General features: G+C 40.6%; 1 protein-coding gene across 3 annotated transcripts in view; it reads right to left on the reverse strand.

The window, feature by feature from the left end:
- The window catches only part of TBCE (tubulin folding cofactor E), a 93325-nt gene that overhangs the window by 25646 nt on the left and 52072 nt on the right, over window positions 1-15607 (reverse strand). For all 3 annotated transcript variants that reach the window (XM_068547573.1, XM_068547571.1, XM_068547572.1), the window contains exons 4-5: window positions 5800-5985; window positions 1109-1197 (exon numbers count right to left, since the gene is read on the reverse strand). In XM_068547573.1, coding sequence (XP_068403674.1) covers window positions 1109-1197; window positions 5800-5985 — 275 coding nt within the window. The remainder of the gene's footprint in view (window positions 1-1108; window positions 1198-5799; window positions 5986-15607) is intronic.

Raw genomic sequence — 15607 nt, forward strand, 5'->3', positions numbered from 1 at the left:
TTCCAAAACCACTTAGGAGGAGGCCAGGCAGATTACAGAATGCACCAGGCACCTCTGTGGCACTCTGCTCCTTACAAGCTCCATTCCACACCCCGAAATGCCCTGACCCGGCTGCCTAACCTGCAGAGGGGACGACCTTTCCTGTCACCACAAAGCAGGTACCGCCAGGGTGGTTAGAAACATTTTGCTAAAGAAAGCTACTCTCATCTGCCATCTCTTTAGTCAAGAAACCTGACCGTAAGCTGCTACCTTTTGCATAAACTATTATGTACAGACTAGGCAGACTTAAGGAATTGGGAGAAGACCTTTTAAAGTCAGAGAAAGTCTATTTCATTCGCCACTGGGTTTTTTTTTTTTAAGGCCCAAAAAATGCGTTTATTTGGGGTTTATTTGGACTGCAGCCCAGGAGACACAGATCCAATCAGCACTTGAATTGTGTTCCACCAGACTACAAAATGGAGCAAGTTTATTGGGAATTTTTTTAAACTTACCTCCTGTATTTTTAGTTGTGGGAATAAGAGTAATACAGGGCAAAAAAAACACACTCGTAAGAGAAGGTAGAGATAAGAGATGACAAACTTTGGGAAAGCCTGTTTTGAGGTATTATAACAAAACTGCATCCAGCTGCATGAACAGGAACCTTAATAAAGGAAAGAGTTTATCTTCCTCCCTCACAGGAAGGCAGTCGGGGCTGGTGCAGTGGCCCGGGTACCATCCAGGATGCCGGCCCCTCTCATCCTTCCCTCCCAGTCCACCCTGGATGGCGTTCTTCCCACAGGTTGGCTGCTGAGCCCTGGGCGTTCTGTCTGCACTCAAGGCAGGGGAGGGCGGAGGGCAATGGACAGAAGCAGATCCAGCCACGTCTGTCCCCCTTGAAGGAGCCCCAACCAGAAACTCCCATGTGACATCTCCCTGGTCGGGGCGAGTCACACCTGCCTCACCTGAAAGCAAAGGGTCTAGGAAGGTAACAGTTTACCTGGGCGGTGACAACCTCAGGTGAGACCAAGTCCCTGTTAGGAGAACGGACACTGGGTAGGCAACCAGGGTGTCTGGCTCAAGTGTCAAAGCCAGTCAGACCCCAATGACGAGTTCTAATTGGGAAGGATACTAGGACAAGCTTTGGCAATTCCTCCTTTGTCACCAGGACCATTTACTGCGCAGTTCCTCAAAGAAACTTCCTGCAACTTGCTCAGCTGACTGCATGAAAAACACATAGTTCACATGTATGCATAAACACATACGCTATCCATCGGCCCTTTAAAAAATTGGAAAGCATTTCAGACATATAAAAAGGCACCAGAAATAACAAATCCCAGTAGCCACCACCCAACTTAAGAAATAAAGCATTACTGTAAAAAAAAAAAAGAAAAAGACAGAAAGCGTTACAAACATGACACACATAAGTGAAGTCCTCTGAGTCCCTTTCCATCACCCCCGCCCCTCCTCCTCCTCTGTTCCACGTAGGGAACCAGGGCACTGCGTTCGACGTTGACTTAATCTTAAGCATTTCTTAATAGCTTTACTACATATTTCCATGTCCCTAAACAATTACAGTATTTTTGTATATTATGAAATTTGACATAAATGGTGGTGTACTGCGTATATCCTCCTGCAACTGACTTTTTCCCTCAATAGTACGTTATTCAGCAGTAAGATGTAGCTATGTGGACACGTGCTCCAGAGCACGCACCTTCACACCTTGTAGTTTGTTACTATACGGAGAGACCACAGGTAATTTATTTCCTCCCCTGGGACAGGTAGATTAGCCCCAACAGTGCTGAAGGGCACACCCCTGTATAGTTTTTGCACTCACGTGGGAAAGTCTCTCTAGGGATACAGCCTAGAGAGCGTGAGTGCGTGTCTTCAGCTTTTTTAGATACTCTCAGAAGCCACTTTTTCAGTGTAGAGAAGCTGTGTTGTTCTGTTCATTAAAAGAGCCCATGTGTTACAGAACACAGGGCCTGGAGACAGACTGCCTGGGTTCCAACCCCGATCCCACCGCTCCTCTGGCCTGGGGTGAGTTAACATCCGTGAGCCTCCGAGTCCACATCTACACACCCACATCCACGGCAGTGTCACTCACAACCGTCATATGTGAGCAAACCAAGTGTCCACTGACCGATGAATAAAGTGTGCTCAATCCATACAATGGAATATTATTCAGCCTTGAAAAGGAAAGAAATTCTGACACATGCTGCAACATTGGTGAACCTGGAGGACATTATGCCGAGTGAACTAGGCCAGCCACAAAAGGACAAACACTGTATGCCTGCATTTATATGAGGTACCTAAGTGGGCATCGACTTCACAGAGACAGAAGTAGAACGGTGGTTGCCAGGGGCTGGGTGGGGAGAGATGCGCAGCTCTTACTGAAGGGTTACAGGGTTTCAGTTTGGGAAGATGGAAAGGTTCTGAAGATGGAAGGTGATGACGGTTGCACGACAGTGGGAATGTACCGAACGCTGCTGAACTATACACTTAAAAATGGTTAAGATGGTAAATTTCGCATTATGTATATTTTACAATTTTAAAATGCTATGAAAATTTTTTTAAATTTATTTATTTATTTATTTTTGGCTGCGTTGGGTCTTCGTTGCTGCACGTGGTCTTTCTCTCATTGTGGTGAGAGGGGGCTACTCTTTGCGGTGCGCGGGCTTCTCACAGCGGTGGCTTCTCTTATTGCGGAGCACGGGCTCTAGGCCCGCGGGCTCAGTGGTTGTGACACGTGGGCTCAGTAGTTGTGGCGCGTGGGCTTCGCTGCTCGGCAGCATGTGGGATCTTCCCAGACCAGGGCTCGAACCCGTGTCCCCTGCACTGGCAAGCGGATTCTTAACCACTGCGCCACCAGGGAAGTCCATGCTATGATAATTTAGTGAGTCGGTATTTGTGAAACTCTCAGAATATTGCGTGACATACAGTAAGTCACTTTATAAGTATTTATAAAAATAAACATAAAACTGACAACCTTTGGGGGGAATACTAAGACCACCATGCAAGGCATCAGCTATTACAATCACCAGAAGCTAGGGGGAAAAGACAGCAGCAATGTTCCAGGGCAGAGGCTTCCAAACTTTCTCAGTTCACAGGGCCCTTCACAGTGTTTCAGTAATTTTCCAAGGTGCCCCTAGGCCAAAAGAAACGCCTCACGGTTCCATTTAGTAAGCAGTTAGGGCCAAACAACTTAATAATTATTAATGTCCTACCAAACTAGTGTCTGTCTAGTGGGCACTGCACAACTTCCCGAACCCTGGAATCAGACTGGACCCTCACCACCTCCTTTTCCCGTTCCATGATGATTTTCAGGAGATACTGGCTTTTCTTTCGGCACAAGAACGGCCAAAAACCCAGCTCTGCAGGGAAATGACACCATGGAAAGGAACAGTAGGAATATCATGAAACTGAACTAGCTCCAACTAGTAGTTTGCACCGTGTCCGACAGATGTCACTGTTTCCCTCTAAAATTCAAAATATCCTGTTGTGCCCCAGTGAGTTTCCTGCAGGCCCGGGAAACCTTGGTACAAAGCTTAGGGATCCAGGTCTGAATTCAGACACCACTCCAGGGCCACAGCCATCTCCAAGGAGAAACCACACATAATGGTCTTTATTTGGTTTTGATTCCTTTATTATGTCTTTTCTCGGTGCTACAAACTCAAAGCTGGTCAGCTGGAATTAATCAGGAGACAATACAGTGGCTGAAAGCAGAGGTTTCCATCCCCAGCAGTGACGCCTACCATTCACGGGAGGATCTCAACCGCTATTCCCAACGGCTCTAACAGCTCAGGTGTTACTTTGGAAATGAGGAAGCGGAGGCTTAGAAGCCGGAATTAACTCTAACTGCTGTCAGGGCTAGAAAGTGGCTTAGCTGACACGTGAACCCAGCCTGACTGGCTCCAACATTGGGTCCTTCCCAGGAAAGACACTAGCTAATTACTGAACACACTGATACTCAGGCAGTAGAGTCCTTCACCAGAAAACTTCATGAGTTATGCAGCTGCTCATAAACTAGGGGAGGAAAAATCTGTTCGCATCTGTTGTTAATATTCACAGAGCCCATGGTGCTCTCTGAAAGAGATTAACCAATGGGGGGGGGGGGAAAGCCTCTTTTGGGTAAATGATACTTAAATATTTGCATTTTAAATGGAAAAATAGAGACTTCTCTGGTGGTCCAGTGGCTAAGGCTCCACGCTCCCAATGCAGGGGGCCAGGGTTCGATCTCTGGTCAGGGAACTAGATCCCACATGCATGCTGCAACTAAGAAGTCTGTGTGCCGCAACTGAAGGAGCCCGTATGCTGCAACTAAGGCTCGGAGCAGCCAAAATAAATAAATCAATTAATTAACAAATAAATAAATAAATGGAAAAAATAAAGCAAAGAACTCTAACCCTATGAAGCACATAGCTCTATAAATCAACAGCAAAAACCATTCACGTTAGTTCTCTCTCAGTGGCGCATTAGTCATGACTCTCTTTTGTTCAGTTTATATATTCTAAATCCTCAACAATGAATGTATATTGTTTGTAATTAACAGTCAAGTTATTGCTTTTTCAAAAATCTTGATTTATTTTGAGTTTTCTTTTTCTTTTTTTTTTTTTTTTAATGCTGGTCATCTGTGCTAAAAAGCAGAGATATCAAGAAATGAATTTACTGGGAGTTCCTTGATGGTCTAGTGATTAGGACTTGGCGCTTTCACTGCCATGGCCCGGATTCAATCCCTGGTTGGGAAACTGAGATCCCGCAAGCCGTGCAAGTGTGGCCAAAATTTCAAAAAAAATTAAAAATTTTTTAAAAAAGAAAGAAATGTATTTACTCTTCAACACTATCCCCATGTGCACTTAAATTCTGTATCATGTTAAATCTTAATGACAATAATAACAACAAGAGCAACAAAAAGATAGCAAAGAATTTTACTCTGAACAAAACCACAGTTCAATTCTTTTACTTTAGAGACAAAGTAAAAGATCGCAGGCCTATGCCAAGTAGCGGCAAATCTACTCTCCAAAGTGGCCACCAGGGGTCATTACTTGGACGCATCATCCAGGTCAGGGTCAAACACCACTCACTGACCATCGCTGCTAAACCAGTGTAACGTGGGAGGTTCGTGTGCAGTTGTGCACAGTTCTGTGTGAATATCAGCTTCCGCACTCTCTGGTTCACGCGGTGCCTCAGAATGAGCAGTGAGCCTGTTTACAGGGCATCACTGTGTTCAGAGAGTTGGGGAGGACAGAGAAGTTCAAATGCAGCAGTTTCAAAATGCATTATGTAGTGCCCCTCAGACTACTACACAGTCACCTGCGGGTACTTCTTAAAAGCAAGAGCCCATGCATGGTACTCTGATCTAGTAGGTCTGGGATGGGACCCAGGATTCTGCATGTTTCAAAAGAAGCCCAGGTGATGAGGGTGTGCAGCAGAGATGGGAACCACTGGGTTCTAGAAGGTGCCATCATGCTACACGGCACAGGTAACAATGTAGACTTCTGTTTCCATTTTTGACTTATCATCCAGACGTCAACCTTAGTTTCTTAATAATTAGTGAATACAACAGAGTATGGTATAAATATTCATAATGGGCAAATCAGTGTTTTATTTCCAATCTAGGAAAGTCCTGTGCTAAAATAAGGATTTTAATTTCCCTGAATACTCAATCCTTGGATTCCTCTGATCTCAACTTACTGTTTTGCAGAAAAGATAAGACGACTTCGGGAGCAAAGTTCTGAGCACTGACGTGCAGTCGGCTGACCTTAAATCCTGCACTTTGATGAAACTGTGAAAGTCGGCTCTACCATTATCACTTCCACTTACCTTTGCTGTTTTACAACAGAGTCAAAACCAATGGTTTCCACAGGTTTATTTCCAATTGTAACAATCTGCTCTTTTCCCTCTTCCTCTGGTTCATCCTCTAACGCATAGCGGTTCTTAATCGCAGTGAGAAAGTCTACTCCAAAATTTACTTTGTTTGGACGAATGAAGGATCCTCCTGTTGGGTGCCTGGGAAAAGAGAGGAACAGAAGAGAGAAAATATCATCTATGGGGACCTTTAAATAAGATGACACACACAAAAATCCTTTATAAACTGTCACTCTGCCACAAATGTAAAATGCATTTACAAATATATTAGCAAATAAAAGCAATTAAACAATTTTTAAAAAGAAGGAAAAAGAAAGTATCATCCACCATAAGGAGGCAATGTTCTGAAGGTTTTCAAAATTTTCTGTATGCTGAAAAAGTAGAATCAGCATAAAAGGGAGAGTAATATACTAAAAAAAAAAAGGGTAATTCATACAATTGATCATAAAGGGTTGTGTGCTGATGCAAGCATGTAAAATCCCAATAGATAAACAGACAAGAAATATGTAACAGATGATTCACAAAAGAGGAAAGAGAAGTATTAAATCCATGGGGGAAAAGTTTTACCTTGCTAATGATTAAGAAATGTAAATTGGGACTTCCCTGGTGGTCCAGTGGTAAAGAATCCACCTTCCAATGCAAGGGACATGGGTTCGATCCCTGGTCGGGGAACTACATGCTGCGGGGCAACTAAGCCCACGCACCACAACTACTGAGCTCTCGCGCCTCAACAAGAGAGCCTGCGTGCGGCAAACTACAGAGCCCACGCACCCTTGAGCCCGCGCGCCACAGCAAGAGAGAGAAAACCCATACGCCACAACGAGAGAGAAGCCCACGCACCGCAACGAAGACCCAACGCAGCCAAAATTAAATAAATAAAATATTTTTAAAAAAAGAAATGTAAATTCAAGCAATGAAACTATTTTCAACAAATCTAGCAAAAAATAAAGTCCTAACACTCAAAGACTGAAAGGTTGGGTTAGTTCTTGACTGTATAATCCTACTCATGGGAATTTGTCAGCAGGCAATAATTTAAAAATAAAAACAAAATTGCATTTACAAAGATTCTATATAATAGCATTTTTTTGGTAATAGAGCAACTCTGGAAACCATAAAAACTCCCAGCTGGACAGGAACTATTAAGTAAACCAGACAGATGCAGTCATTAAAATATTGTAGCTATAATACTTAATAAAATTACTTACAGAATAATGCTAAGATTTCTAAAAATTGAACCAAATTGTACATGACACAACTACAGAGGAATCATATCTATGGCTAGACAAAGATGGAATAAGGACACAAAGAAATGAAAACATTTGTGGATAACAGGGTTATGTACAAAAATCTTTTAAATGATAATCTGAACTAAATGAAAGTTCAAATATGGGACTAAAATAGAGCATGTGGAAAGAATTCTATAGAAATATAGGATATTTTATCACAATTTATATTCAGGTTTTATAACAATTTTTAGTAATAATCTCTAGAAGAATTTAATAAAATATTAATCATATTGCTGTATGTAATGACTGTTGTCAGGGTTTCCAAGAGATTCAAAACAGATCTTTAGACACATTAAATTTCAGCATTCAGCACTGCATCATGGCAATGATACCTTACTTTCAGGGAAATCTAAGTATGCCTATAAAACAGCTGTAGAGCAGAAGCAAGAAGAACTACAATCCTGCAGCCTGTGGAACAAAAACCACATTCACAGAAACACAGACAAGATGAAAAGGCAGAGGGCTATATACCAGATGAAGGAACAAGATAAAACCCCAGAAAAACAACTAAATGAAGTGGAGATAGGCAACCTTCCAGAAAAAGAATTCAGAATAATGATAGTGAAGATGATCCAGGACCTCGGAAAAACAATGGAGGCAAAGATTGAGAAGATGCAAGAAGTGATTAACAAAGACCTAGAAGAATTAAAGAACAAACAAACAGAGATGACCAATACAATAACTGAAATGAAAACTACACTAGAAGGAATCAATAGCAGAATAACTGAGGCAGAAGAACGGATAAGTGACCTGGAAGACAGAATGGTGGAATTCAATGCTGTGGAACAGAATAAAGAAAAAAGAATGAAAAGAAATGAAGACAGCCTAAGAAACCTCTGGGACAATATTAAACGCAACAACATTCACATTACAGGGGTCCCAGAAGGAGAAGAGAGAGAGAAAGGACCAGGGAAAATATCTGAAGAGATTACAGTCGAAAACCTCCCTAACATGGGAAAGGAAATAGCCACCCAAGTCCAGGAAGCGCAGAGAGTCCCATATAGGATAAACCCAAGGAGAAACACGCCGAGACACACAGTAATCAAATTGGCAAAAATTAAAGACAAAGAAAAATTATTGAAAGCAGCAAGGGAAAAACAAAAAATAACATACAAGGGAACTCCCATAAGGTTAACAGCTGATTTCTCAGCAGAAACTCTACAAGTCAGAAGGGAGTGGCATGATATACTTAAAGTGATGAAAGGGAAGAACCTACAACCAAGATTACTCTACCCGGCAAGGATCTCATTCAGAGTTGATGGAGAAATCAAAAGCTTTATAGACAAGCAAAAGCTAAGAGAATTCAGCACCACCAAACCAGCTCTACAACAAATGCTAAAGGAACTTCTCTAAGTGGGAAACACAAGAGAAGAAAAGGACCTACAAAAACAAACCCAAAACAATTATGAAAATGACCATGGGAACATACATATCAATAATTACCTTAAATGTGAATGGATTAAATGCTCCAACCAAAAGACACAGGCTTGCTGAATGGATACAAAAACAAGACCCATATATATGCTGTCTACAAGAGACCCACTTCAGACCTAGGGACACATACAGACTGAAAGTGAGGGGATGGAAAAAGATATTCCATGAAAATGGAAATCAAAAGAAAGCTAGAGTAGCAATACTCGTATCAGATAAAATAGACTTTAAAATAAAGAATGTTACAAGAGACAAGGAAGGACACTATATAACGATCAAGGGATCAATCCAAGAAGAAGATATAACAATTGTAAATATATATGCACCCAACATAGGAGCACCTGAATACATAAGGCAACTGCTAACAGCTATAAAAGAGGAAATCGACAGTAACACAATAATAGTGGGGGACTTTAACACCTCACCTACACCAATGGACAGATCATCCAAAATGAAAATAAAAAAGGAAACAGAAGCTTTAAATGACACAATAGACCAGATAGATTTAATTGATATTTATAGAACATTCCATCCAAAAACAGCAGATTACACTTTCTTCTCAAGTGCGCACGGAACATTCTCCAGGATAGATCACATCTTGGGTCACAAATCAAGCCTCAGTAAATTTCAGAAAACTGAAATCATATCAAGCATCTTTTCTGACCACAACACTATGAGATTAGAAATGAATTACAGAGGAAAAAAAGTAAAAAACACAAACACATGGAGGCTAAACACTACGTTACTAAATAACCAAGAGATCACTGAAGAAATCAAACAGGAAATAAAAAAATACCTAGAGACAAATGACAATGAAAACATGACGATCCAAAACCTATGGGATGCAGCAAAAGCAGTTCTAAGAGGGAAGTTTATAGCTATACAAGCCTACCTCAAGAGACAAGAAAAATCTCAAATAAACAATCTAACCTCACACCTAAAGGAACTAGAGAAAGAAGAACAAACAAAACCCAAAGTTAGCAGAAGGAAAGAAATCATAAAGATCAGAGCAGAAATAAATGAAACAGAAACTAAGAAAACAATAGCAAAGATCAATAGAACTAAAAGCTGGTTCTTCGAGAAGATAAACAAAATTGATAAACCATTAGCCAGACTCATCAAGAAAAAGAGGGAGAGGACTCAAATCAATAAAATTAGAAATGAAAAAGGGGAGGTTACAACAGACACTGCAGAAATACAAAGCATCCTAAGAGACTACTACAAGAAACTCTATGCCAACAAAATGGACAACCTAGAAGAAATGGACAAATTCTTAGAAAGGTATAACCTTCCAAGACTGAACCAGGAAGAAATAGAAAATATGAACAGACCAATCACAAGTAACGAAATTGAAACCGTGATTAAAAATCTTCCAACAAACAAAAGTCCAGGACCAGATGGCTTCACAGGTGAATTCTATCAAACATTTAGAGAAGAGCTAACACCCATCCTTCTCAAACTCTTCCAAAAACTTGCAGAGGAAGGAACACTCCCAAACTCATTCTATGAGGCCACCATCACCCTGATACCAAAACCAGACAAAGATACTACAAAAAAAGAAAATTACAGACCAATATCACTGATGAATATAGATGCAAAAAACCTCAACAAAATATTAGCAAACAGAATCCAACAACACATTAAAAGGATCATACACCATGATCAAGTGGGATTTATCCCAGAGATGCAAGGATTCTTCAATATTCGCAAATCAATCAATGTGATACACCATATTAACAAACTGAAAAATAAAAACCATACGATCATCTCAATAGATGCAGAAAAAGCTTTTGACAAAATTCAACACCCATTTATGATAAAAACTCTCCAGAAAGTGGGCATAGAGGGAACCTACCTCAACATAATAAAGACCATATACGACAAACCCACAGCAAACATCATTCTCAATGGCGAAAAACTGAAAGCATTTCCTCTAAGATCAGGAACGAGACAAGGATGTCCACTCTCACCACTATCACTCAACATAGTTTTGGAAGTCCTAGCCACAGCAATCAGAGAAGAAAAAGAAATAAACGGAAGACAAATTGGAAAAGAAGAAGTAAAACTGTCACTGTTTGCAGATGACATGATACTATACATAGAGAATCCTAAAGATTCCACCAGAAAACTACTAGAGCTAATCAATGAATTTAGTAAAGTTGCAGGATACAAAATTAATGCACAGAAATCTCTTGCATTCCTATACACTAATGATGAAAAATCTGAAAGAGAAATTAAGGAAACACTCCCATTTACCATTCCAACAAAAAGAATAAAATACCTAGGAATAAACCTACCTAGGGAGACAAAAGACCTGTATGCAGAAAACTATAAGACACTGATGAAAGAAACTAAAGATGATACCAACAGATGGAGAGATATACCATGTTCTTGGATTGGAAGAATCAATATTGTGAAAATGACTCTACCACCCAAAGCAATCTACAGATTCAATGCAATCCCTATCAAATTACCAATGGCATTTTTTACGGAACTAGAACAAATTATCTTAAAATTTGTATGGAGACACAAAAGACCCCAAATAGCCAAAGCAGTCTTGAGGGAAAAAAACGGAGCTGGAGGCATCAGACTCCCTGACTTCAGACTATATTACAAAGGTACAATAATCGAGATAATATGGTACTGGCACAAAAACAGAAACATAGATCAATGGAACAAGTTAGAAAGCCCAGAGATAAACCCACGCACCTATGGTCAACTAATCTATGACAAAGGAGGCAAGGATATACAATGGAGAAAAGACAGTCTCTTCAATAAGTGGTGCTGGGAAAACTGGACAGCTACATATATAAAAGAATGAAATTAGAACACTCCCTAACACCATACACAAAAATAAATTCAAAATGGATTTGAGACCTAAATATAAGACCAGACACTATAAAACTCTTAGGGGAAAACATAGGAAGAACACTCTTTGACATAAATCACAGAAAGATCTTTTTTGATCCACCTCCTAGAGTAATGGAAATAAAAACAAAAATAAACAAATGGGACCTAATGAAACTTCAAAGCTTTCGCACAGCAAAGGAAACCATAAACAAGATGAAAAGACAACCCTCAGAATGGGAGAAAATATTTGCAAACGAATCAACGGACAAAGGATTAATCTCCAAAATATATAAACAGCTCATGCAGCTCAATATTAAAGAAACAAACAACCGAATCCAAAAATGGGGGGCTTTCCTGGTGGCGCAGTGGTTGAGAATCTGCCTGCCAATGTAGGGGACACGGGTTCGAGCCCTGGTCTGGGAAGATCCCACATGCCACGGAGCAACTAGGCCCGTGAGCCACAACTACTGAGCGTGCGCGTCTGGAGCCTGTGCTCCGCAACAAGAGAGGCCGCGACAGTGAGAGGCCCGCGCACCGTGATGAAGAGTGGCCCCCGCTCGCCACAACTGGAGAAAGCCCTCGCACAGAAACGAAGACCCAACACAGCCAAAAATAAATAAATAAATTAATTAATTAAAAAAAAAAAAAAAACAAAAATGGGAAGGAGACCTAAATAGACATGTCTCCAAAGAAGACATACAGATGGCCAAGAAGCACATGAAAAGCTGCTCAACATCACTAATTATTAGAGAAATGCAAATCAAAACTACAATGAGGTATCAACCTCACACCAGTAAGAATGGGCATCATCAGAAAATCTACAAACAACAAATGCTGGAGAGTGTGGAGAAAAGGGAACCCTCCTGCACTGTTGGTGGGAATGTAAATTGATACAGCCACTATGGAGAACAGTATGGAGGGTCCTTAAAAAACTAAAAATAGAATTACCATATGATCCAGCAATCCCACTACTGGGCGTATACCCAGAGAAAACCATAATTCAAAAAGACACATGCACCCCAAAGTTCATTGCAGCACTATTTACAATAGCCAGGTCACGGAAGCAACCTAAATGCCCATCGACAGACGAATGGATAAAGAAGTTGTGGTACATATATACAATAGAATATTACTCAGCCATAAAGAGGAACGAAATTGAGTCATTTGTTGAGACGTGGATGGATCTAGAGACTGTCATACAGAGTGAAGTAAGTCAGAAAGAGAAAAACAAATATCGTATATTAACACATGTATGTGGAACCTATACAAATGGTACAGATGAACCGGTCTGCAGGGCAGAAGTTGAGACAGAGATGTAGAGGACATATGTATGGACACCAATGGGGGGAAAGCAGCAGGGGGGTGGGGATGGTGGTGTGCTGAATTGGGCGATTGGGATTGACATGTATACACTGATGTGTATAAAATGGATGACTAATGAGAACCTGCTGTTTAAAAAAATAAATAAAATTAAATTTAAAAATTAAAAAAAAAAAAACCCCAGCTATAAATGTTAATATCATCATTTGATCATGTTATAGAATAAATGATGAAATACATGAATTACCAAAAATTGTATGATAAACACTATTTTGGCTTACACTCTTTAACTCTTTTAAACAAATGAAACTTCCCGAGAAGTCACCATAATTAAAGAGGATGAAAATAATACTGATGATAAATTTTGTCAATATAGACATATATACATTTTCTTCTGGGAGGTGGGTCTACAGAGATTACCAGATTGCAAAAGGAACCTGGAATCTCGGAAAGTCAGAGGTGATGTCAGGGCAAAAAGAAGGGGCCCGGAGGTCGTGAGAAACCCCAGAGAGGGTGGTGTCCTGGAAAGCAGTGGACAACCGTGTCCAGGGCTGTGAAAGCCCGGAAGGTGACAGCTGAGTTTGGCCAGTGAATCTAGCAACCGGGAAGTGACCCTGCTAGAAGCAGCTGGGGTGGGGCTGTGGGACAAGCTCCAGAGAGTGAGAGGAGAGTGGGCTCAGACTCCTCTCGTCTGCAGGAGATCCAATGGAAAGGGGAGAGGAGGCATGGAAAAGGCAGATGTTTTAAGATGGGAGAAAGTACCAAACTTACATGAGACAAAAATAACCCAATGGAGAGGGGGAAATTGTCGATGCAGGAAATTAAATTCTCTGTTGCAGCAGAATCAGGTCCTGAGTCTGTCTGCTGTGATATCAGAGGATCACTGGCTACCGGAAGCTGCCTAGAAAATATTTCGTTTTCTTTTCACACAGAAAAGGCTCCTAGTGTGAAGAACACAGTTCTGTTTTAACAAACACATTTCTATCACTCAGCTAAAGAGATTAAATGTAGCTAGCCTCGTTTTTATAGATATATTTTTTTAATTTTTAATTTTTGGCTGCGTTGGGTCTTTGTTGCTGCGTGCGGGCTTTCTCTAGTTGCAGTGAGCGGGGGCTACTCTTGGTTGTGGTGCGCGGGCTTCTCATTGCGGTAGCTTCTCTTGTTGCAGAGCACGGGCTCTAGGCACACGGGCTTCAGTAGTTGCAGCACACGGGCTCAGTAGTTGCAGTGCATGGGCTCCAGAGCGCAGGCTCAGTAGTTGTGGCGCACGGGCTTAGTTGCTCCGCAGCGTGTGGGATCTTCCCCAAGCAGGGCTCAAACCCGAGTACCCTGCACTGGCAGGAGGATTCTTAACCACTGCGCCACCAGGGAAGTCCCTAGCCTCTTTTTTCTTTTTTTTAAGTTCAAACGGATCTACCTAAGAGATTACCTAGTCTAGGACTTCTCAAACTCAACCTGAAAAGCAGTCAGTCACCTGGAAAGCTTACTGGAACCCACCCCAAGGTGTGCACGCAGTGGGACTGGACTGGGGCCCAGGTTCTGCTGTTTAAAACAATGTGCCAGGGGATTCTGATGCAGGGGGGCCTCATGTCCCACTTTAAGAAACTCTGATCTAATCCAATCCCGTTTCAGTTGGGGATACTGGGGTAACAATCACAGAGGTAACACAGCCAAGACTTGGATTCCTAACTACCAGTGCACTATCCTTTCCTGCATTTCTGTCTTTATTCTCCTCACTACCACAAATTTTAGTAGTTATTAGATCCATCAGTAGATATTACTGTTATTTAGTAAAGAAATACATATCTCAAAAAGAGAAATATATATCTAACTAGATCATAATTTTAAAATATTTTTGATTACTTCAATGTGACTAAGTTTCCTCTGTAATGCAATGTATTTTTTTCCCCTGCTTTTGAAAAGATTATGTTATGCCTCCAAAAAGGACACACAACATAAAAAAAGTCCTGGTCTAGTGTGTATTCCACAGAAGAAGTAGAATCTGAGTTAGACCTTGAAACATGAGTAGGAGCTGGATGAAAAAGTGGTGGTACTTGTCCTACAATAAGCATCAAACAGGATCCTACATGAAAATCCCAACGAGAATAGAGAAAGCACAGCAAAAGCAGTACTACTGAAAATAAAACATTTCTAGAACCATAACAATTTAAATAAAATATTATGTTTTAAACAAAGGTGCTTCACCCACAATGTTCGCCGCAGCACTACACTACAATAGCTAAGACATGGAATCAACCTAAATGTCCATCAACAGATGAATGGATAAAGAAGATGTGGTGTGTATGTGGTGTGTATGTGTGTGTACAAACACACACACACACACACTGAAATATTACTCAGCCATAAAAAAGAATGAAAATAATGCCATTTGCAGCAACGTGGATGGACTTAGAGATTATCACACTAAGTGAAGTAAGCCAGACAGGGACAAATATCATATGATATCACTTATACATAGAATCTAAAAAAAAATGATACAATGAACTTATTGACAAAACAGAAATAAACCCACAGACATAGAAAACAAACTTATGGTTGGTTACCAATGGGGAAAGGGTGAGGGGAGAGGGATAAATTAGGAGTGTGGAATTAACATATACACACTACTATATATAAATAAACAACAAGGTCCTGCTGTATGGCACAGGGAACTATACCCAATATTTTGAAATAACCTATAAGGGAAAATAATCTGAAAAAGATTATACATATATATATATATATAAAAAACTGAATCGCTTCGCTGTACACCTGAAACTAACACGATATTGTAAATCAACTATACTTTAATAAATATAAAATAAAAATAAACAAAGGTGTTTCTTACGAAGTAAATCACAAAGATGACTTGTAGG

This window comes from Eschrichtius robustus, chromosome 7 (assembly GCF_028021215.1).
Source record: "Eschrichtius robustus isolate mEscRob2 chromosome 7, mEscRob2.pri, whole genome shotgun sequence".
Lineage (NCBI taxonomy): Eukaryota > Metazoa > Chordata > Mammalia > Artiodactyla > Eschrichtiidae > Eschrichtius > Eschrichtius robustus.